Source organism: Lagenorhynchus albirostris, chromosome 19 (genome assembly GCF_949774975.1).
Source record: "Lagenorhynchus albirostris chromosome 19, mLagAlb1.1, whole genome shotgun sequence".
NCBI classification, from domain to species: domain Eukaryota; kingdom Metazoa; phylum Chordata; class Mammalia; order Artiodactyla; family Delphinidae; genus Lagenorhynchus; species Lagenorhynchus albirostris.
Window position 1 is genome coordinate 42,838,664 of NC_083113.1, and position 23,467 is coordinate 42,862,130.

The 23,467-nt window shown below is 38.9% G+C and overlaps 1 protein-coding gene across 1 annotated transcript in view; it reads left to right on the forward strand.

Annotated features, from left to right (window-relative positions):
• Positions 1-23,467, forward strand: part of TANGO6 (transport and golgi organization 6 homolog) — a 176,209-nt gene that overhangs the window by 8,318 nt on the left and 144,424 nt on the right. Inside the window, exons 2-7 of the mRNA XM_060131846.1 lie at positions 4,349-4,989; positions 6,923-7,039; positions 8,684-8,825; positions 14,671-14,807; positions 17,058-17,220; positions 20,434-20,516. Coding sequence (XP_059987829.1) covers positions 4,349-4,989; positions 6,923-7,039; positions 8,684-8,825; positions 14,671-14,807; positions 17,058-17,220; positions 20,434-20,516 — 1,283 coding nt within the window. The remainder of the gene's footprint in view (positions 1-4,348; positions 4,990-6,922; positions 7,040-8,683; positions 8,826-14,670; positions 14,808-17,057; positions 17,221-20,433; positions 20,517-23,467) is intronic.

A 23,467-nucleotide genomic window follows, 5' to 3' on the forward strand; every position in this document is an offset into this window, starting at 1 on the left:
TTTGCATTTCTTTTTCTGTAAACTGTTCATATCTTTTGCCCGTGTAGTGTTTCATACTCTGTTCACTTTAGAATATATTTAGTGAACATGTCATTAAATAATGTTCAATATAGTTTAATGGCTTCAAATAATCCATTTTTCATTTATTCAGTAACTACTTATGTTGAACAGCAACTGTGTGTCAGACAGGCCTTGTTCCAGGCAAGAATACAGCAGTGAACAAAACAGAGCAACATCCCTGTCCTCAAGGAGTTTTTATTCTAGTTGGTGGAGAGACAATAATAAACAAAATAAATATTACATATACATATAGTATGTTGGATACAGGTAGACCATAATTTACTCAACATGTATTTCTAATTTTATACTATTATAAATAATGCATTGTTGAACACTCTTTTAGTTACCATCAATTGCAGTTTGATCCTTTCTTAGAAGATATATTAATCTTAGTTTTGAAATCTATTGCTGCTAGAATTCATTTATATTTTCAACATTTTATTATGGTTTTATAACCATAACCCACCTTTTCATATTATGTTTTTAGTAGTCATCCTGGGATTACAATGTACATCCTTAATTTTTCACAATCTGGTCAGAATTAATATTGTACTACTTCACAGAACTCATAAAAACCTTGCAACTATAAGGGTCCTTTTACAGCTCCCCACCCCTTTTAGGTTTTATGCTGTAGTTTTCATGTTTATCTATGTAAGTTATAAACCCCATAATACAATTTTATAAATTTTGCTTTAGACAGTTACATATATTTAAAGAAATTAAGAGGAAAAAATTAGTCTTTTATATTTACCCACATATTTACCATTTCTGATGCTTTTCCTTCTTTCCTGAAGATCCAAGTTTCCATCTGGTACTGTTTTCCTTCAGCTTGAAGAACTTTAACATTTCTTTGTATTCCAGATCTGCTGGCAGTCAGTTATCTTAGTTTTCATTGTTCTGAAAATGTCTTCATTTTACTTTCATTTTTGAAAGGTTACTTTTTATTGGATATAGAATAGTCAGTTGACAGGTTTTTTTCCCCCCCTGTCAGCACTTTAAAGATGTTTTTCTACTGTCTTTTAGCATTCATTGCTTGTGATGGTTAGTTCACAGCCATTCATAGCATTGGTCCCCTGTAAGTGTCATATTTTTCTGACTGCTTTCAAGATTTTCTCTTTATCTCTGGTTTTAACAATTGACTATGATATGTGTAGATGTTATTTTCTTTCTACTTATCCTGATTGGGCATCACTGAGCTTACTGAATCTGTAAATTTATGTTTTTTTCACTAAATTTTAGAGAATTTTGATCATTATTTCTTCAAATCCTTTTGTGCTCCATTTTCTCTCCTCTCCTTTTATTCTAGTTAGTCTCTATTTTATTACAAATATATCATTTGATATTGTTCACAGATCCTAAGGCTCTATTTCTTTAAAATGTTTTTCTCTTTGTTGTTCAGATTGGATAATTTCTAGGGATATATCTTCAAGTTCACTAATTTTTTTTTTTTTGGTCATCTCAAAGCTGTTAAGTACATCAATTGAATTTTTTAAAATTTCAGGTATTTTATTTTTAAATTCTAGTATTTCCATGTGGATTTTTAAAAATACTTTCCACTTTTTTGCCGAGAGTCCCCATTTGTTCATTCATAATGAATACTTTCCATCACATCCTTTTTTTTTTTGGCTGTGCCGTGTGGCATGTGGGATCTTAGTTCCCCAACCAGGGATCAGATCCATGTCTCTTCCAGTGGAAGTGCAGAGTCTTAACCACTGGACTGCCAGGGAAGTCCCTCCGTCATATCCTTGAACATAGTTATAAGAGCTGCTTGAAAAATCTTTGTTCAATCTGACACCTGGGTCATTTAGGATCAGTCTCCATTGATTGTCTTTCTCTTGAGGTGGGTCATGTTTTCATGTTTCTTTATCTGTCTAGAACTTTTGGATTGTATAATGGACATCATGTAGGATATGCTGTTGAAACTCTGGATTCTGTTATAGTCCTCCAGAGAGTATTGCTTTTTTTTGTTTTGTTTTGTTTTTCTTTTTTGGCTGCACCTCGTGGCTTGTGGGATCTTAGTTCCCTGACTGGGGATTGAACCCACGCCCTCGGCAGTGAAAGTGTAGAGTCCTAACCACTGGCCCACCAGAGAATCCCTGTTTTGTTTTGTTTTAAAGTAGGCAATTAACTTGACTGATTTCCTACTCCAAGCTCTGTCTCTTCTGTGGTGGGCAGCAACTCTTTTCAGTTCTTTTTATCTTAGCTGACCTATTTGAAGTTCTTCCCACACATGCTTAGTTCAAAGATTAGCCAGAGATTTGGGCACAGTTTATATAGAATTGGGGGCTCTTCCTGTCTGGTTCTATCCTTTCTGATATTTCTCTTCTTATTTTCCACCTGCTGTAGTTGCCCTGAATTCTGTGCCAGTAAGACAATGGGTTTCTCTTAGAATTTTAGCTATGCTATGCGGCGAGCGGGGGCTACTCTTCATTGCAGTGCGCAGGCTTCTCATTGCAGTGGCTTCTCTTGTTGTGGAGCACCGGCTCTAGGTGCACAGGCTTCAGTAGTTGTGGCACGTGGGCTCAGTAGTTGTGGCTCGCGGGCTCTAGAGCGCAGGCTCAGTAGTTGTGGCGCACAGGCTTAGTTGCTCCACGGCATGTGGGATCTTCCTGGACCAGGACTCGAACCCATGTCCCCTGCATTGTCAGGCGGATTCTTAACCACTGTGCCACCAGGGAAGTCCTAAGGAGATCTTTATTAATTACTCTTTTCATTCATTCTTTTACTCAGTCAACTAACAAATACTCATTTGGGGCTTACTTTATGTACTATGCAAAGCACAGACCAAACAAGAGAGGCATGGTGTTTACCCTCATTAAGTTTAAACTCTGATAGAGAAGAAAGAAAATAAACACCAATAAAATAATTACTGATTGTGATAAGTACTACGGAGGAAAGAAATTGGGTGTTATCACAGCGTTAATAGTGTGGGGCATGGCTTTTAGATTGGTCAAGGAAGGCCACCCCAGAGGAGATAATATTTAGATTGAGACTTCTAGATACCTATGACTCAGCATTTCCACTTAAGGTATATACACATCAGGAGTGTATGTGCACACTTCCACCAAGAGATATCTATTTTAAATATTAAGAAGATCTGATGTGTGAAAAGTAGACTTTTGGGAGAGGAGGAGTATAAGTAGGGAAACCAGTTAAGAGGCTGCTGCCGTACTTCAGTTTAAAGATGTTCATGGCTTAGAGAAAGGTTGTAGTCGTGAGGTGGAGAAAATTGAATGAATTTGAGAAACATTTAGTATGCAGAACAGACAGGACTTGGTGATGGATTGGATAAAAGAGAAAAGGAAAAGGATGGAGATGTAACCAGTTAGTAACCTGGTTAGATTGTAGTAGGGAGTGAAAGGTACTCGTGAGAATCAACAATTTGTTGAATTTCAAATGCCTAAAAACATCCAAGTGGAGATTTCATTCAGCGGTTGGAAATATGTCCCTGGAACTTAGAGGGTAGACATGAGCCAGACATGTAAATTTGGGAGCTGTTCGCTTACAGATCATTTTTAAAGACCTGGGCCTGAATAAGATTGTCGAGGAAGAGAGTGCAGAGTTCAGGACCAGCCTTGGAACATTTTGATATCTGGTAGAGGAAAAGAAGCCAGCGGAGGAGACATTGCAAGATGGCCGTGGAGGTAGGAGGAAAACCAGGAAAGAGTGCTTGCTGTCCCAGAAACCGAGAGAGGAGTGTTTCAAGGAGTGAGTCAGCAAGGATGTCAACTGCTGAGAGTGTATATGAGCTCCTTCACCGGGAGAGGGCAGTAAAGACCATTTTAAGAAAGTTCAGGAAAAATTGAGACTATATATTTTGGGGGGAATGTGATTAAGTTAACCTTTCTGCACCCTTTGTCTATATTCTGTGATCTGCCTCACTAGAATGTAAGTTCCATGAGGGAAAGGACTTCGTTTTGTCCTTTATCCCTGGGATCTAGAGCAGTTTGACTGAATGAACCTTCTGTGGTAAATGTTTAGCTTTTTAGATTTCTGTTCTGGCTACAATTTAAGCCCAGTAAGTTGATTAAGACCTGGCCTCTGCCCTCAGAAACAAACTAGAAGAAGAATGTTAGGTACTCTATCCTAACTACATCCAGAGTGCTATAGGAAGGCAGGGAAAGTGGTCTTGAATTCTGCCTAGGTTAGGGTGGCACAACTACTTTCTAGAAGTAATGACATCTGAGCCAGGCCTCAGAGGATGAACTGGAGGAGGCAAGGCATTCCACATGGAGGAAAGTACAGTTTGTTTTCCATGTATGTAATTTCCTTTATCTTTCTTCAAAAGGATCAGGCTCAAGTTCACTACAGATCACGAAACATGATGTCCTGTTGACTACTTTAAAATCTAACCTGTCTGCTTTGGAGGACAAGTTTCTGAAGGATCCTCACTGGAAGCAATTGAAACTCCTAAGGGATGAAATTGCTAATGAGGCAGAATGGCGACAAGACTGTATGGACGTCACCTGGCGTTTTACTTCCCAAACCTTACTGTTGCTGTTGTGCTTGAAGGAAACCATGATCCGCCTTGCAGTTGAGTTCAATCCAGGGAAACCCAACCCGAGGACTCCAGAAGCTGCTCCTGCCCTGAGCCCGGATACACTTAGTATCTCACAGCAAAAGACTGTCCAGTCAGTTTTGCAGTTTGTAGTTACCTTGGGTGTCTGCCCCTATCTTGTGCCTGGTGTTGGAGTCCCTGTGAGTTACAGGACTGAGTTTGGTGCCGTTGTTCAGGACGTAGTGTGTCTCGGTGCTGCCCCCAGTGCACCCCGGAGACTGTACACCAGCTGCAAGGTCCTCCTAAATGTTGCTCAGCACGCATCTCTGGGGAGCTTGATTTTCTGCCGCCATTTTGGGGATATCGCAGCAGGTCTGTGCCAGCTGGGATTCTGCCCAACCAAGAGAAAACCGCTAAACCCCGGGGAAGAGGTAAACATACGTTGAGAGAGTGTGTGAGAGTCTGTGTGAATATGTGTGTGTACTTGTGTGTAGTTGCTATAAAAGACAGTCTTAGTTCTTTGGAAAAGTGCTGATGGAAAGATCTAGAATTTTTATTGAATGTCCAAGTATCTCTGGTGGATAGATGATTCTTTATAGGGGGTTGGAGCTTTCATTTATTAAATACTAGTCCTTTCACACCTGGGGAGTCCATTTCACCTGTCCCTTCTAGCCATTTTTTGAAACAGCTGTTGCAGGCTATTTCTTTGAGCCTCTGTTTCCTCTTTTGTAAAATGTGTTTAATAATTGCAAGGTGGCTGTGAGGATTAAGGATAAAGTGTATAAAGTACCTAGCCCAATCCCCAGTAGTGCTCATCAAAAAGTTATTACCATGAATATTAAACTATTCATGCCTCCTTCATTAAGTTCTTGGGAGGATTAAGGGAGATAAAGTATGCAAAGCACTGGGTACACTGCACAATCCAATCAGTGTTTGTTGTTATTATTAGATGATAAGGGTATGTGCCTGTGTTTTGCTGACAGTCAGTAAGGATTTGAGTGTCTGGACTATAAAGGTGCCGTGGAGGTTACAGAAGCATTAGACGTGGTCCTTTTCTCAAACAGCTCACACAGTAATTGGTGAGACAAGGCTCACAAGTATAACATAGCAGTGACCACTACTCCCCCACGAGAGGACCACCAGCATCAGCACAGGAACCTAACCAGAAGAAGCTGTTAAGATATAAATGTATCCAGGGTCGCACGTAGGGTAATTCCTTCCCTACTGCAGCCGGATTTCATAATGCCCACTCACCTCATTTCTCTGTCACCTTTCTATGTCACCCTCCAACTTGTTCCTTTTCTGTTTGTTCTCCTCTTCTATTCCCTCTTCTGCCTATGCTCACAAAACAAAACAAAACAGAAAATATTTAAAAGCCATTGTCACCCGAGTAGTGACACGAAATTATGAGCTCCCCCAGTGCATTACATTTTGTGGAGCAGAGCTCTGTGCTCTTTACAACAGGGTGTGAATCTTGACAGCTCTATCAGTGCCTGCTGCCTGCACTTCCTTGAGATGGGGGTCCTGGAATTGCTATTGCTAGCGCTAAGCAGTGCCCAGGGGTCTCAGAGGAGAGAAAAGAAAAGAGAAACACAGAGAAAGGACCAAGTGAGGGGGTGGGAGAAGGGGAGACACGGTGGGTGTACACTACGAAGCTGGACAAGTCCCAGCAATAACTGCTGCTCTAAGCAACACCTATACCACAGTTTGCTAAATTGTAAGGGGCAGGACTCTCTGAGAGCTTGACTGTAAGGTTACCAAAGGGAGACAGTCTCTTGAGGCTCAGAGAGGGGGCCCAATTAAATATCACCCTTCTTTGCTGCCCAAGTTCTGAATCAATTAAAAGACAGTTAACAGAGTACGAGATGACAAGTCAAAATGTCCTCTTTATTACTCATAAAGGCAGAGTTGGAAGGTATATAGAGGGAGACAAATGGGTCTCCTAACAGTGCATTCCAGAATTAGACACAATTCTCACCCAGTTTTAAAGACTGCCAGAAAACTGCAGCGCCTTCTGCCCCTTGGCAGGGGACATGCCCCTGAAAAATCTACGGCAGGGAAGAGCAGAACAGAACGTGTGCTCGCTCCCAAGAGATAGAAGAGGAGCGAGCTCATCTGTGCGTGCCAGAACTCACCAATCAGATAAATCAGTGCGATCTCCTGCCCAGAAGTGGGTGAGGGGATGGAGATAGGGCCAGGAGGGTTTCAGTATTATAGCTTCCTCCAGGTAGAAGGAAATCAAGAGGCAAAAGAAGCTTGCCTCCCTCTCCCCTCACAAGCATCTTTGTTCAGTATTGCAAAGCATTGCCTTCTATTGCCTGCCTAGTTTGTATTTCACAAAAACCAAATACGTGTTTCTTGTAGGTGCTAACCGAAGACGAAAGAGCCCTGTCTAGGAAGGCTCTGAGAGACATCTTGGATCAAGTGTATCAACCATTAGCAGTCCGAGAATTACTTATCCTCCAGGGAGGACCACCCCAGGTATGCATGCCTGGGAACTCTTGTGGGTGAATCTTTAATGATAGTGTGTGGTGTACTGTCTTCTTCTCCTGGGAAATTAATCTAGTTGAGTCTTATTTCATCTTTTAGATTGTTAAATCGTATTTGTAGAGCTAAATTACACTGACCTTTGGGATAATTTAAAAGGATATTTCTTTTAGTGGAATGATGGACACTGTTCCCAGGAATATTGTGATCATTTTTTAAGGCTTATGACAAAAATATATTTTATTCATTCTCACACTGGATCTTTTTTTTTTAAATTAAAATTTGGCTGTTTGACAATACGTTCTTCTGGCAGAAGTGTTTGGACATCTTATTCTTTGAATGGAGTATTTGAAGTCAAGAAATTAAAATTAGAGCTATTAATGGACTGTTCTTAGATCCATTTTTGAAAAACGTAATAGTATATATTCTGCTAGGCATCAGATAGTTTCTTTTTTCATTAAAAATAATTATTTATCCAAAATGATTTAATTTGATGATGTAGCTGGATTTATCTATTTTCTTTCAGTACCTAAATTTTAGTTATGAGTTTAGGTGAGTAAAGCATGAAGGGCCAGAGGAATTGGCTGTAGGATCAGCTGAAGCTGGCTACAAAGATATCTCCTAGTTGAAGTCATTTTCATCTCGTCCTTAGAATATTACTGTAGGCTCACATTGGGCTCCTCTGGCTCATACTGTGCTTCTCTGAATGAGTCCACAGTTTGCCAGATTAAACCAAATACATTATAAGAGCAGGATGAGAAACAGAGGCTCTGGAGTTAGGCATACTGGAATTCAACCCCAGGGTGCAGTTGTTTGAATTAGTAAAAGCCTTTCCATCCCTCAGTTTCCTTACCCATAGAATGGGGATGGGGATGACAACAGACCCTTCCTTATAAGTTCCTTTTGAGACTGTGGGGGAGGTACTCACCGCAGTGTATGGCACATCATAACCCCTTCAATATATGGTAATTATTGATCTTCTTTAAATAAAAGAGAACAGGCTAGTTGGGATTAAATGTTTTTCTTTTACCAAGTTTTATGCTCACATAGTTAGACACAATGAATGACCACACCATAGTTTGCGTTCTAGCCCAAAACAAGGGACACGAAGTCTGTTTTGTTCATGGCGGCTCCACAGAGCTCTCAAAAAGGAGTTCTTAAAGAAATCGAACTCTTCTTGAAACTGCCATGTCAAAAGGAATCAGAGCAGCTGAGACCATGGAGGCAAGGACTAGTGTCCTCTCAGTGTTGTGAACTGCCCTCTTAGTGGTGAGTCATGTTCATAGGAGTCTTCTTCGGAAGCTAGATTTGATTGGAAGGACTGCATTCAGATTGGTTACATTAACCTTGTGTCCCCCAAATCTGTATTTTATTCACAGACATGTTTGTCTATTTCTGGGTTTGAAATTTCACTTGATACTTCACTTGAAGAAGTTTCACTATATTTTTACTTTCTTAAAAGTGATGCTGAAGTAGGTTTTGTAAAGGAATCTTTTTTTTAAGGGAAAAATTTTGCTCTTTTGAAGTCTGTATAGCATACGATTAATCATCAGTATGACTCAGTATATTTGTATATTTTTAATTTCTACATATCTGTTACACTGACATTCAGTTCATACCTTTCCCTTCCTTTTTCAGTCCTACACGGATGGGAAGACACAAGTTATGTGTCGGGCCCCAGCTTGGCTCCGGCGTCTATGTGGGCAGCTCCTCTCTGAAAGGTTGATGAGACACAGTGGTGTTCAGGCAGTAGTCCGGGGCATTTTGGAAGGAGCAGGTGGTAAGAAATAGATGTTTGTTACTTTGGTATCCACTTTCCTTTGAGTCACAGTGAAATATTGGTCTTTAGCATTTGACTGTAAAACCTGATGGAGACTAGACTTTGTGGAGAGTGAGGAGGTTAAACCTTAATGAGCTCCTTTTCCAAAGAAACTCATTTTCTTGCCATTCTTCCAAAAATAGTTGTGATACACTGCTCATGTTGTTGACTAATATTGTCAACTGTTTCAAATAACTTACATAATCAGAGGAAAACATTGCACAAAAAGTTTAAGTAAAACCCTATAGAAAACGTGAAATTCTCTGTGGAAAAGAGTCAGGGTGCTAAGAGTACTTCACCTCAGGACTTAAAATACGAAACAGTTCTCCTGAAGCTGGAGATACCCAAGAGATGCAAACTTTGGGATGAAATTTTAGATTCATTTCCACAATTATATTCCTTTAGTCCTCATTAATAGAAAGAAGGTTCATTATCATGTTAAGTATGGTAGTAGTTTTTAATTTATATTTTTTGATTTTTAAACAAAATCATACATGCACATAGTTCAAAGGGTCGATGGGTCTATAAGGCTTTTAGAGAAAAATCGCAGTCCTTGGCAGCATTTCACTCCATTTCCCATCCTCGGAAGCAACCACTTTGATCATTTTTAGCAGGTTTCTTCTGGTATTTACCTCTTTTTTTCTAACTATAATGCGGTTATAGCACTTTCTTAATTTTTCAGTTTTAGGCATCATCTATCAACTCACCATCAGTGAAAAAGGATTTTGTTATCTTTCACAACCCTACCATCATTCACCCAAGCATACTTCCCATCCCCTTAATATAGTCATATCTTTTTTTTTTGGTACGCGGGCCTCTCACTGCTGTGGCCTCTCCCGCTGCGGAGCGCAGGCTCAGCGGCCATGGCTCACGGGCCCAGCAGCTCCGCGGCATGTGGGATCCTCCCAGACCAGGGCACGAACCCGTGTCCCCTGCATTGGCAGGTGGACTCTCAACTACTGCGCCACCAGGGATGCCCTATAGTCATATCTTAGTTTTGGTTAGATCAATATTCAGTGTTTATACTCTTCTGTGTGATTATTATATACAGCTGAGCTACTGTAGTATACTTTTTTACACACTTTTGTACTTGGAGTTAATAGCTATCTGTTTTGTTTGTCTGCTTAGTTTTGTATGTACTTATCACTAATCTGTTTTCAGACTGCGTCCCAGTTGTTTAAATCTCCTTTTAATACATTCAAATACATTAGCTATTCTATCCGTTTTATCTTCTTGAAGACATCTCTGTCTCTGAGTCTTCTGTTATTTGGACTAATTACCTCCACAAAGCTGTCATCCTAGGATCTCCCTTCACCTTTTTCCTGGTGATCCCCTTGGCTTTCTTTTGTATTTGGTCCCTTGTCTCCTGTATCCCCTGCACGTTAATTTCCTATTGCTGCTGTAACAAATTACCACAAACTTAATTGCCTTTTGATGGAAGTAACATTTAAACTGAGTCCTGAATGCTGAGTAGGAATATGTTCATTGAAGAGTGAGGGAAGACTGTATAGTTAGAGAGGATCCATGTATGAAGGAACTGACATAGGAAAGAACAGTGTTTTTGAGGAAATTTCAGTATGGGTAGAGCAGGGAGGGTAGAGAGTGCAGGGAAAGTGGTATGAGATGAGGGAGGGGTGTGAAATGAGGGTGGAGGGGTGGGCAGGAGCCACATCATGGAGGCATTTAGGCCTAGTTCAGGGTTTTGAACTTTATTCTGAGGGCAGTGAGATACCACTGGAGGGTTTTAAGGAGAGAGACAGGATCAAATCTACATTTTAGAAATATATTTCTGGATGTATTGTGAAGAATGGGTTGAGTAAGAGCAGAAGCGGGGAAAACAGTTAAGAAGAAGCAGTCATCTGAGAGATCACAGTGGCTTGGATCAATGCGGTGGCAGTGGATATGCAGAGAAATGAATGAATATAAGACGTATTTAAGGGAAGAGTTGCCAGAACTTAATGAAGCGCTGGTTATGTGGGGAGGGGGGAGGAGAGAGAGAATCGATCTTGACTTTCCATTTCTGGGGTGGTCAATGTACCTTGGTCCTGTCAGACAAAAGTGAGGTCAGTGTGTTTGGCAGACATTGGTAGATTTGGTCTGCAGTGGCTGTAATGTTGCCTCCCCAGTTCTGCCTGCAGTGGCTTCTAGGACCAATGAAATGGAAAATTAACAGTTACCTGTGAGAAGTTGTCACATGCAGATAGGTCCTTGCATCTTCTTTTTCCAGAGAAAGCTTAGACTTCACCCAAGGGCATGCAAATTGGGGAGCTTCTATAAGAAACTTAGAACCCTAATTTTGCTACTTATTCATATATGAATATATATATGGTTTATTCTCAATGATTTGAGGCAGTTTATATTTACTCGCATATTTGCCATTTCTGGTGTTCTTCGTTTCTTTGTGTAGATCCAAATTTTAATTCAAATTTCCTTCTGCCTGAAGAACTCTAACCTTTTTTATAGTGCAGATCTACTGGCAATGAATCCCCTTAGCTCTTGTTTGTTTGAAAAAGCCTATTTCACCATCTTTTTTGAAAATATTTTTGCTGGATACAGAATTCTAGGTTGATCGCTTTTTCTTTTAGTGCTTTAAAGATGTTACTCCATTGTCTTCTGGCTTGCATGATTTCTGATGCAAAGTCTACTGTCATTTTTGTCTTTGTTCCTCTGTATCTGATACACCTTTTTTTTCTAGCTGCTTTTAAGATTTTTCTGTTTATCACTGGTTTTTAGAAATTTGATTATGATATGCCTTGGTGTGAGTGGTTTTCTTCATGTTTTTTCTGCTTAAGTTTTCTTAAGCTTCTTGGAGCTGAGGGTTTATAGTTTTCATCATATTTGGAAATTTCTCAGACATTATCTTCAAATATTTTTTTTCTGTCTTCCCTTCTTTTCTCTTTCTGGAATTTGAATTATATCTAATATTATACTTAATATTGTCCTAAAAGATAGCGTTTCTCTGTTGATTTCTTTCAGTCTTTTTCTCTCTGTGTTTCATTTTAGATAATTTCTATTGCTACATGTTCAAGTTTATTAATCTTTTATTCTGCAGTATCTAATCTGCTGTTAATTCCATCTGCCATATTTTTCATTTCAGATTTTTTTTTTTTTGGCTGCGCTGCACGGCTTGTGGGATCTTAGTTTCCTGAACACGGATTGAACCTCAGTCCTTGGCACTGAGAGCGCAGAGTCCTAACCACTGGACCGCCAGGGAATTTCCCTCATTTATTAGTTTTTTCATTACTAGAGGTTCAATTTGGGTCTTTTTAATATCTTCCATTTCTTTCCTCATTATGATCATTCTTTTCTTTACCTTTTTGAAAATAGAGAATAAGTTTATAATAGCTGTTTAATGTCCTTGTCTCCTAATTGTCACCTCGGTTTTTATGTGTCTTTTTACTGATTTTTCCTTCTTGTTATGTTCCTTTTTGCTTCTTTGCATACCTAGTAGGTTTTTTAAATTGAGAAGTTATTCACATACCATAAAATTTACTCTTTTAAAGAGTACAGTTTAATGGTTTTTAGTATATTCACAGAGTTGTGTAACCATCACCAATATCTAATTCCAAAACATTTTCATCATTCCCCCAAAAAAACCTCTTACCCATTAGCAATCACTCCCCATTCTCCCCTCCTCCAACCCTTTGTAAGCACTAATCTACTTTCCGTCTTGATGGATTTGCCTATTCTAGGTATTTCATCCAAATGGAATCATGCAATATGTGGTCTTTGGTGTCTGCTTTGAGTCAGTTAGCATAATGTTATACCATGAATCAGTCCTTTGTTCCTTTTTATGACTGAAAATATTTCACTGAATGGATATGCCTGGTAATTTTTTTTTAATTAATTTATTTTATTTTTGGCTGCGTTGGGTCTTTGTTGCTGTGCACGGGCTTTCTCTAGTTGCAGCGAGCGGGGGCTACTCATTGAGGTGCATGGGCTTCTCATTGCAGTGGCTTCTTTTGTTGTGGGGCATGGGCTCTAGGCACGTGAGCTTCAGTAGTTGTGGCATGTGGGCTAAGTAGTTGTGGCTCGTGGGCTCTAGAGCTCAGGATCATTAGTTGTGGTGCACGGGCTTAGTTGCTCTGCAGCATGTGGGATCTTCCCGGACCTGGGATTGAACCCATGTTCCCTGCATTGGCAGGCAGATTCTTAACCACTGCGCCACCAGGGAAGTCCCTTGCCGGGTAATTTTTTTTTTTTTTTTTTGCGGTACGCGAGCCTCTCACTGTTGTGGCCTCTCCCATTGTGGAGCACAGGCTCCGGACGCGCAGGCTCAGCGGCCATGGCTCACGGGCCCAGTCGCTCTGCGGCATGTGGGATCTTCCTGGACCGGGGCATGAACCCGTGTCCCCTGCATCGGCAGGCGGACTCTCAACCACTGCGCCACCAGGGAAGCCCTCCTGGTAATTTTTTAATGTATATTGGATGTTTTAATTTTACCTTGTTGAGTGCTAGATTTTGTTGTATTCCTTTGTTGAGTTTTGTTCTGGGATGCAGTTAATTTTCTTGGAATCAGTTTGAGCCCTTCAATCCTGGCTTTTAAGCCTTGTTACTGTGGTCTAGAGCAGCCTTTAACCCAAGGTAATTTGGCACCACTACTAAGGTAATACCTTTCTGATATTCTTTATATTAGGAGGCTTTTCCATGCTCACTAGTGGGAACATTAACTATTCCAAGCCCTGTGTGAACTGTGGGGATTGTTCCCCCTACTCCTTTCTGTGGTTCTTGCCTTGGGTTTTTTTTCTCACACACATACACAGATCATACTCCATGAAAGACTTGAGAGAGGATTCCCCTGCAGATCTCTGGAGCTCCCTCTTTGTGTAGCTTTCACTTCTCTTGTGTTTTGCCCTGAAAATTCTGTTTTGGTCTCCCTGAACTCTGAACTGTGTTTCTTTAATTCAACAAGGTGGCAGGCTTCGTTTGGGCTCTCCTTAGCTGTGGTGTAGCCTCAAAACTCTCTCTAGGTAATAGGCTAGGGTATTCATGGGACTCACTTTTTTGCTTCCATTCTCTTAGGGTTCAGTGTTCTTGGGCTGCTTGTTGTCCAGTGTCTGAAAACCATTGTTTACGTATTTTGTCCCATTTTCTAATCATCTAAGATGGTAAGGTAAATTTGGGACCTGTTACTCCACAGTTTTGGTTTAAGACAGTTTGAGGGCTTCCCTGGTGGCGCAGTGGTTAAGAATCCACCTGCCAATGCAGGAGTCATGGGTTCGAGTCCTGGTCCAGGAAGATCCCACACACCGCAGAGCAGCTAAGCCTGTGCGTGACAGCTACTGAGCCTGCGCTCTAGAGCCCGCAAGCGAGCCACAACTACTGAGCCCGTGTGCCACAACTACTGAAGCCTGCATGCCTAGAGCCCGTGCTCTGCAACAGGAGAAGCCACCACCGTGAGAAGCCTGCGCACCACAACGAAGAGTAGCCCCCGCTTGCCGCAACTAGAGAAAGCCCGTGTGCAGCAACAAAGACCCAACACAGCCAAAAGAAAAAAAAAAAAAGACACTTTGAAATACATGACGTATATAAAGAGACAGAATAATAATATTAATCATTTAAAAAGTAATAAATACTAAGAAGCAGCTAGTGTTCAAGTCGTATGAATAATATTACAATGGTTAAGTGCTGCTTTTTTCTGAGCCTCGCAGAAACCAGCATCAAAAGGAAAGTATGGAGGGATAGCTTATCTTACAGAGGAAATTAACAGCTTTCAGTAGGGAAAAAATAGTTTTTACTGTAAATTTTAAGGACCTTCTGTGGTGAACTGCGATGAGTTTTTGATATCTCTATCCATTGCTGACAGCCGGGGCGGCTGGTGGGAGTGATGCTGAGGCCACAGCTGCCGATTGGATGAAGTGTGACCTGATTGCAAAGATTTTGGCCTCTTGTCCCCAGCAGTCTGTTTCACCAGAGGATTATTATAGAGGTATCTGCCCCCAGGTAAATCATTTTGTTTCTTTTGACTGTTTGAGGATTATCTGCTTATTTATAAAAAGAGGACTTTTAATGTTCGTCTGATATTGAGTTAAAAACAATATAATGTTTAAGTTTATTATTCAGTGAGGGGCCTTCTTAATAACTGATTAAAAACCTGTGGGAGAGACTGACCTGTTAGGTTTCAGAACCCCTAACCATTAATAACTGACTAGCTTGCTCTCAGAGCTGGAATATGAAACTACAGTTTCATCATATTCATTATCTTTTCTGTGTTTTTTATTAGTTTTTTAAAAAATAGGTATTTAATAAACAAGGTAAATTAACATGGTACACAATTTAAAAGCACAAAAGAGTAAATGGAAAAGTAAGTCTGCCTCCCGTCTCTGTACCAATTTCTTATTTATTTTGCAGAGGTCGTCTGTGTATCATGTGTATACAACTATATGTGTGTATATCTGTGTATATATTCTAATTTTTATCCAAATGATAACATGCTCCACACGCTGTTTTTCAGTTTTGCTTTTCTCACTTAACAGTGTACCTTAGAGATCATTTCATCATTCTTTTTCTTGGGTACATAGGTATTTCATCATATTATGTACCATAATTTACTTAACTAGCTTCCTATTTTTTTTAATAAATAAATAAATAAATTTATTTATTTTTGGCTGCATTGGGTCTTCGTTGCTGTGCATGGGCTTTCTCTAGTTGCAGCAAGCAGGGGCTACTCTTTGTTACAGTGTGCAGGCTTGTCATTTTGGTGGCTTCTCTTGTTGTGGAGCATGGGCTCTAGGTGCACAGGCTTCAGTAGTTGTGGCACGTGGGCTCAGTAATTGTGGCTCGCGGGCTCTAGAGCGCAGGCTCAGTAGTTGTGGCACAGGGGCTTAGTTGCTCCGCGGCATGTGGGATCTTCCCACACCAGGGCTCGAACCCGTGTCCACTGCATTGGCAGGCGGATTCTTAACCACTGCACCACCAGGGAAGCCCTACCTACCTTCCTATTAATGGACATTTAAGTTGTTTCCATTCTTTTGCTGTTACAAACTATGTTCCAGTTAATATCTATAAATCTTGCCTATGTGCAAGTATTATCACAGGGAAAATTCTTAGAATTGACATTACTGGCTTAAAGGGTATGTGTATTTAAATTTTTGATTGTTATTATTTATGTATCTGTTTTCCCACACTTTTGCCTATGCAATGTGTTACAAAACTTTTCTTTGTTAATCTGATTAGGTGAAAGTGTGGAAGGAGTGTTCTTAGTCAGCACTCCCCATGCGTTTAGATGTAAGATATGCCTTTTGGAGTACAGTGTGAAGAAAGTCATTCAGTTGTTATGCTGGTCTGCAGGATTCTCATGGGTAGGCATGCATGGGAACAAATATCACAATGCAAAATCTTATATTGGAAAATATTAAGTATAAATTATCTTACAGGATAAAGTTATCATTTGCAATGATGAGTGAATATTTTCCAAAAGTAGTAGCTATAGTTTGGGCACTTAAGGAAATGATAAAATCAAGTCATAGGTTTTAATCTTACTTAGTCTCTCTTTGGCAGTGTCAGAGGTCACATACAGTTTTTGAATAGAAGATTCTCCTGTCTACAAAAAGTACAAGAGTCAGTTTTAAGCCAGGAACAGAATGTGCTTTTCAGTTGGGTGCTTAAACTCAAGCACGAGAGATCAGTGTTTATTTTTGAGAATAAAGTAGACTTTTGTTCAGAACTGACAGGCTCTTCAGATTCTGAATATATTTATACACCTTGACCCCATAATTGCTATTTATCATAGCAAAATTTTGGGGAAAAACTGAATATCTGGAAATAATATTTTTGAGGAATTTATAACAGTATGAGAAGGTTTCAGCAATACACAAAACTGAATATTAAGTATGGCCTTAATTGAAAAGAAAAAAGAATTATACAGGAAACATAGTGGAAAAAAATACACCCAAAATGTTTATAGTAATTTGGGAAGATTTAATTTTCTTCTTAAAAATTTATTCTCCACATTTCCTACAATGAGCACGTATTTTATAAATCTGATAAAATTTTTTAATAAAAACACAGCTCCTTCAGTTCTCATACCCTTTGACACTGGGTTGTTAAATTAAAAAAAAAAACTTCTATTGGATCAGTGTTACTGCAGTAAATTTATTTTTTGCCGTAAAGAAATTAATGTGTTGTCTTCTTAGTTAATGTAATGCTTCTTGCAAAGAGCCTGGTATTTACTTCATGTAATTTTTCTTTTAGATTTTGGATTTATTTCACTTTCAAGATAAATTGACAGGACTACAATTTCAGAGAGTTGCCACCACTACCTTTATAACTATGTCAAGAGAACGGCCACAACTGGCAGCAAAGTACTTACTTCAGCCAGTGTTAGCTCCTCTTCATCGATGTTTAAATACAGCAGGTAAAGAAGGAAGTCTGGTGGTTCGCTGTCCCTCTAAAGGACCTTCTTCTGTGTTTTGGATTTAAATAACTTAAGTCTATGGTAGTTCATTGTCTTTAATTTTACTTTTTGTTCCCCCAATTTTTTGTTTTGAAAAATCCACTTCATAAAAGTTCTAAGAAGAATGCAGTGTCCTACCCCTATATACTTCACATAGTTAATATTTTGACATGTTCACTTTCTCTTTCTCTCTTCCTACACACATACGTATTTTTTTTCTGAAGCATTTGAGAGTTAGTTGCAGACGTCGAATATACAGACTTTATTCAAATCTTTTATTTGTCTCAAGAATTTCCTTTATAGCTGTTTTTTAAAAATTACATTGCATTTACTTGTTATGTCTTTTTAGTTTTCTGTAATGTAGAATAGATCCCTAATAGTCTTTCACTCTGACACTTTTGAAGCCCAGGTTATAGAATGTTCTTCAATTTGTATTTGTCTCATTGTTTCCTCTTGATTAGATCCAGGTTAACATTTTGGCAGGAGTACTACATATGATGGTTTTTTTTTTTTTTTAGTCCATCAGATTAGGGGCACATGTTATCAGTTTATTCCATTATTAGTGATGTTAAATTTGACTATTTGATTAAAGTGGTAGCAACCAGATTTCTCCACTGTAAAAATACCTTCCTCCCTTTGTAATTAATAATAATCTGTGGGATGATAGATGTATGAGACAGTGTGAATATCCTGTTTCCCAACAGTCCTTCATACTGTGGTTTAGTATCCACTGATGATTTTTGCTCATAAAATGGTGACTTTCTATTTTTTTTATTGTTTCTAATTTGTTAGTTGGTATTCTTCTGTAAGGAAGAGCTTTTCTTTTCTCCTTGCCTCATCTCTTTTTAAAAGAATAATTATTTAAGTATCAATACACATTCATAGATTCTTTTTTTATTCAGTGGGTGACTGAGCATTCCTATCATTCATTTTGAAGCTTAAATTTTCCCAGATTTGGCCAGTTTTAATGTGTTAAAAGATTGACATTTTCAGCACTTCCCGCAGTGTGTGTTCATGCTTTATTGAGATTAATGCTGGGATACAGAGTATCATTTCAGCATTCTTAGTGAGTAAAAAAAACCTTTCCATATAGTCTTTTCTGAGGTTAAAAATAAAGAGAAAAATTGATGTTGTGGTTAAGCCCAATTTAGTTCTGTTGTAGACTTTGTATAAAAGTCATTTACAGGGTAAATTTTTCTGAGTGTGTTTAGAGTGGTTTAGGTGGGTGAGAATGGAGAAAATCTAATTCTTGTGCATAGTAAGCACGAGATTGAGCTTTGGGGGAGTGAAATTCGTGATTATTCAGACATGATAAACGTATTTGAATAAATAATTAAAATTCCTTTATACATTTAATAAAAATCTAGTCTAGAATTAGTATTTCTTCAAAAAATGATTCAAAAAATGAAGTATTATTTCTGTTGGCCCTTGTCATTAAGGCCTAGCATTTATATCTAATTTCATGTGTTAAGACTATACCTCAATACTAATCTATTTATCTTCTTGTCTGTGACTGACTAGGTGTTTCCTTTAGTCTGGAGTGTGTTCTCAAAAGTGTGGTCCCAGGACTAGCAGCATCAGCATCACCTGGGAATTTATTAGAAATACAACTTCTTGGGCTCCACCACAGACCTACTGAATTAGAAACTCTGATGTGGGACCCAACACTGTTTTAAAAGGCCCTTTTGGTAATTCAAGTGTGTGTTCAAGTTTGACCCCTGGTCTAGAGCACTGTGCTTGGGACGCCTAGATTCAGTCCAGTTGTGGGTCAATTATTTTTGTCCTGGGCCTTGTTCATTCATTCAAAGAATATTTATTGGACACCTATTTACCCTGCATTTTCATGTGTTAGGTTATATCTGTAACACCAGCTACATGTTTTGCATATACAATCTATTGATAACAAAAAGGATTGGGTAAGAATATGACTGATCTTATATATATACCCCATCATTGCCCCTGGAAAAACAATCTCTAAAGTATAAGCTTTCTTATTTTGTTTTTCATATTGCATCACATTTTTAGGACTATGTGGCAATTATGATGAATTATCATATTTTATCAATTCCAAGATGCACTTTTTTCACATTAAAAAAAAATTGTATTTTCGAAATCTTTTTCACATTTTAGCAACTCTAATTGCCCATCTCACAATCATTGTTGGCCAGGTAGCAATTGTGGCATTGTTGTCCCTGCAAATGAGCGTTAAAATTTGTAGAATGGATGTCAGTGACTTAGAAGAAAATCTTGAAGACAATAGTAAAGTGGAGGACTCTTAAGGATATCACATCACTGTACTCTGTGGCACAGAGAACGATATATTATGGCAAAACACAGATACCGGTAATGGTGTTGAAATGTTTCAGAAGAGTTGGACACTTAATGTGCAGTTTTAATTCCTTATCCTGTTTATTCCAATTATTTAGCTTGTATCAAGAATGATAGGGAATTCCCTGGCAGTCCAGTGGTTAGGGCTTCGTACTTCCACTACATGGGACACAGGGTCGACCCCTGGTCGGGGAACTAACATCCTGCATGCTGCATGGAGTGGACAAAGGAAAAAAAAAATGACATATAACAATACTGTATAAAATAAATCTAGGAGAGTTCTCTTAATACTTTCTTTAAAAAGCTCTGTTTTAAAACTTTTTTTTTTTTGGCCACACCAAGCAGCATGTGGGATCTTGGTTCCCTGACAAGGGATTGAACCTGTACTCCCTGCAGTGGAAGCTCGGAGTGTTAACCACTGGACCGCCGGGGAAGTCCCTTAAAACTTTTTAAAGGGAAATTTTCAAACACATGTACAGAGAATAGTATAATGAACACCTGTGTACCAGTCACCCAGACACAACCATTGATTCTGCCATTTTCACTTTATTTAATGTCCAACTTTTCATTCATTAATTTAAAATTAAAATCCCAAGTGATAATGTTTCATAGGTTACTTGGCAGTGTTTTTTTCTTTCTTAGTGATACATAAAATAACAATGCATGTTTATAATCAATGAAACATTCTGTGAAATATTGTATTTGAATGATGCTGTATTGTAACTGTTGATTTTCTAATTTTAGCTGTTACTTCCTGAACTTTCTAGTAAAACTTTTTTCCTTAGGCCCAGCTTCTTCTATTCAATGAGGTGCTGAGTGTGGGTAATTTTGTTTTTTTTTCCTTAGAGGTTTCAGAGAGTGACATGGTGCCAGGGACCATTTTGGTGACAGAAGAAGAACTTAGTAGATGTATTGAGGATGTATATAAGGTTGGTAATTTGAGTCACTAGTGTTTTCAGTTAATATTTGTACTTAGTCTTTTAAAATAATTTTGCCTTTTAAACTGGTACTTCAAGAATTGGAATGACTAATCTTAAATTCCAAACCATCAAAATCTTTTTACCTTGAAAACTGGAAACTGTAAGTTGTTAGTGAAAAAACTGATATTTTGAAACTCTGTCAATTTCATCATTTACTCTGAATCTTAAACAGTTCAGATTCTCTAAGTGACACATGCCACTGATGAAAGTGTGTCTTTGAAGGAATTGACAAAGGAATTTGCAATACTGTAGGCTTCCTAAAATTTACTGTATGATAATATTGAATCTACTTTATAATTTTTTGATAGAATCATCATCATAAAGAAGTTGGAATAAATGAGTCATAGAAATGACTTCCGAAATATATACTGGAAATGAAAAAATATTTATATAAATTATATGTTCTCTATGATTGCAATCTTATAAATATATATGAAATACATATTTTTAGACAAAAATGAAATCCATTGTGTTAAGCCCAGATGGCACTGGGGTAAATATTCTTCTTTAAAGTTTATTTCAATACATTTTTAAAAAATTTATTGATTTATTTTTGGCTGCATTGGGTCTTTGTTGCTGTGCGCAGGCTTTCTCTAGTTGCGGTGAGCGGGGGCTACTCTTCGTTGCAGTGTGTGGGCTTCTCATTGCGGTGGCTTCTCTTGTTGAGGAGCACGGGCTCTAGGTGCACGGGTTTCAGTAGTCGTGGCATGCGGGCTCAGTGTTTGTGGCTCGCGGGCTCTAGAGCGCAGGCTCAGTAGTTGTGGCACATGGGCTTAGTTGCTCTGTGGCATGTGGGATCTTCCCGGACCAGGGCTCGAACTCGTGTCCCCTGCATTGGCAGGTGGATTCTTAACCACTGCGCCACCAGGGAAGTCCCTCAATACATTTATAATAATATTTTACTATTAAAAACATTTACAAGAGTAAACAGCTTTCAGAATTATATTTCATGTAAAAAGGTACAGCCACTTTGGGAATATATTGTTTGGCAGTTCCTTAAAAAGTTAAACATAGAGTTATCATATGACTCAACAATTGCACTCTTAGTTATAGAGAAGTGAAAACATATTCATACAAAACCTGTACACAAATGTTCATAGCATCCTTATTCATAATAGCCAAAATGTGGAAACAGCTGAGATGTCTGTCAACTGATGAATGAATTAACAAATGTGATATGTTCATATAATGGAATATTTTTCATCTGTAAAAAGGAATAAAGTATGGATACACGTTTCAACATGGATGAACACTTTTTTTTTTCCTATTTAGGTATATCTTAACGTAAACTGCAGTATAGTGTACAAAAGGGAATGCTAAGTACATATTAAATACAGATGAAAAGAATCTGTTGCTAATCACTCTGTGTACCTAGGTGTACAGTGGCCCTGGGGCCACAGTTCATGGTTTCTGTAATGTTCTTAAATTTATATTTCATTAGTGTTCTTGGCAGTGTCTAATTTTTGCCGATCCTAGTTGGTCATTGGTTTTACCAGTAACTTGAAGCACTTGTAGGGGAGCAAGCACTGTCAGTGTTGCCGTCCCCTCGTTGCCACACCCTCCCCTATGTTTGCATCTTTGGCCTCTTCAGCCGGCTGGTTCTTGGCAGGAAGCTTAAGCCCCTTGTTCATTCTGTGAGGGCCCTTTGATTATAACCGGATACTACCGTCTATAAGTCCACGTAGACAGGCACCCGAGACTCGTCACCACACACTGAAGGGGTGATTGGAAGAGACCCCACAGTCAGCCCCTCTGAGTTGGGGAAACTCCCCATCCCTTGGGACCCTCCCCATCCCTTGGGACCCTGGTGAGCCACATGGAACTGGTCTGCCAAGGGCCACAGGAGGGGACCACTGTCATTCTGCCCACTAACAGTGAGGAAAGTCAGTGATGCTGCTTCTGTTGAATGCACAGAGGCAAGTGGATAAACAGTTTAAAATTATGATTTTTTAATGTTTAAAGAAGCTAGACACAAAAGACCACCCATTGTATGATTCCATTTAAATGAAATGTTCAGAATAGGCAAATTCATGGACACAGAAAGTAGATTAGTGATTGCTAGTGGCTGAGGCTGGGGAGTTGGGAGTGGCTGATAGTGGGAATGAGGTTTCTTTCTGAGGTAAGGAAGGTGTTCTGGAATTAGATAGTGGTGATGGTTGTGCAATTTTGTGAATATACTAAGAACCACTGAACTGTACATTTTAGAGAGTGAATTTTATGGTATGTGAATTATATTTCAATACTTAAAAAATTTCTATTCCACATTTCTTATTTCTTTTCTATGGCAGTAAATTAAACATTTTAGAGTACATTTTTTTTTTTTTTTTTTTTTTGCGGTACACGGGCCTCTCACTGTTGTGGCCTCTCCGGTTGCGGAGCACAGGCTCCGGACACGCAGGCTCAGCGGCCATGGCTCACGGGCCCAGCCGCTCCGCAGCATGTGGGATCTTCCTGGACTGGGGCTCGAACCCGTGTCCCCTGCATCGGCAGGCGGACTCTCAACCACTGCGCCACCAGGGAAGCCCTAGAGTAAATTTTTAAATTTTAGTTTGTTATGAAATGGTTCAAACAAACCAAATAAAAAATGAAGAATAAAACACTCATGTACCCACCACTCAGCTTAAAAAATTACACATTACCAATTCAGTTGAAATCCTCTGTGAACCCATCTCTGATCACATTTCCCTTGCTCCTCACCCAATGGGAACCACAATCCTAAATTTGTATTTATTATTCCTTAATCTGTTTTTAGTATTGTTGTGCATGATTTTAAATTTTATTTAAATGGCATTGTAATATATCTAACTTTAATCCATTCATTTCTACTGCCAGATATTATTCTGTTTTATGACTATATCATCATTTACTTGTTTATTCTTCTCTTGGTAGACATTTGAGTT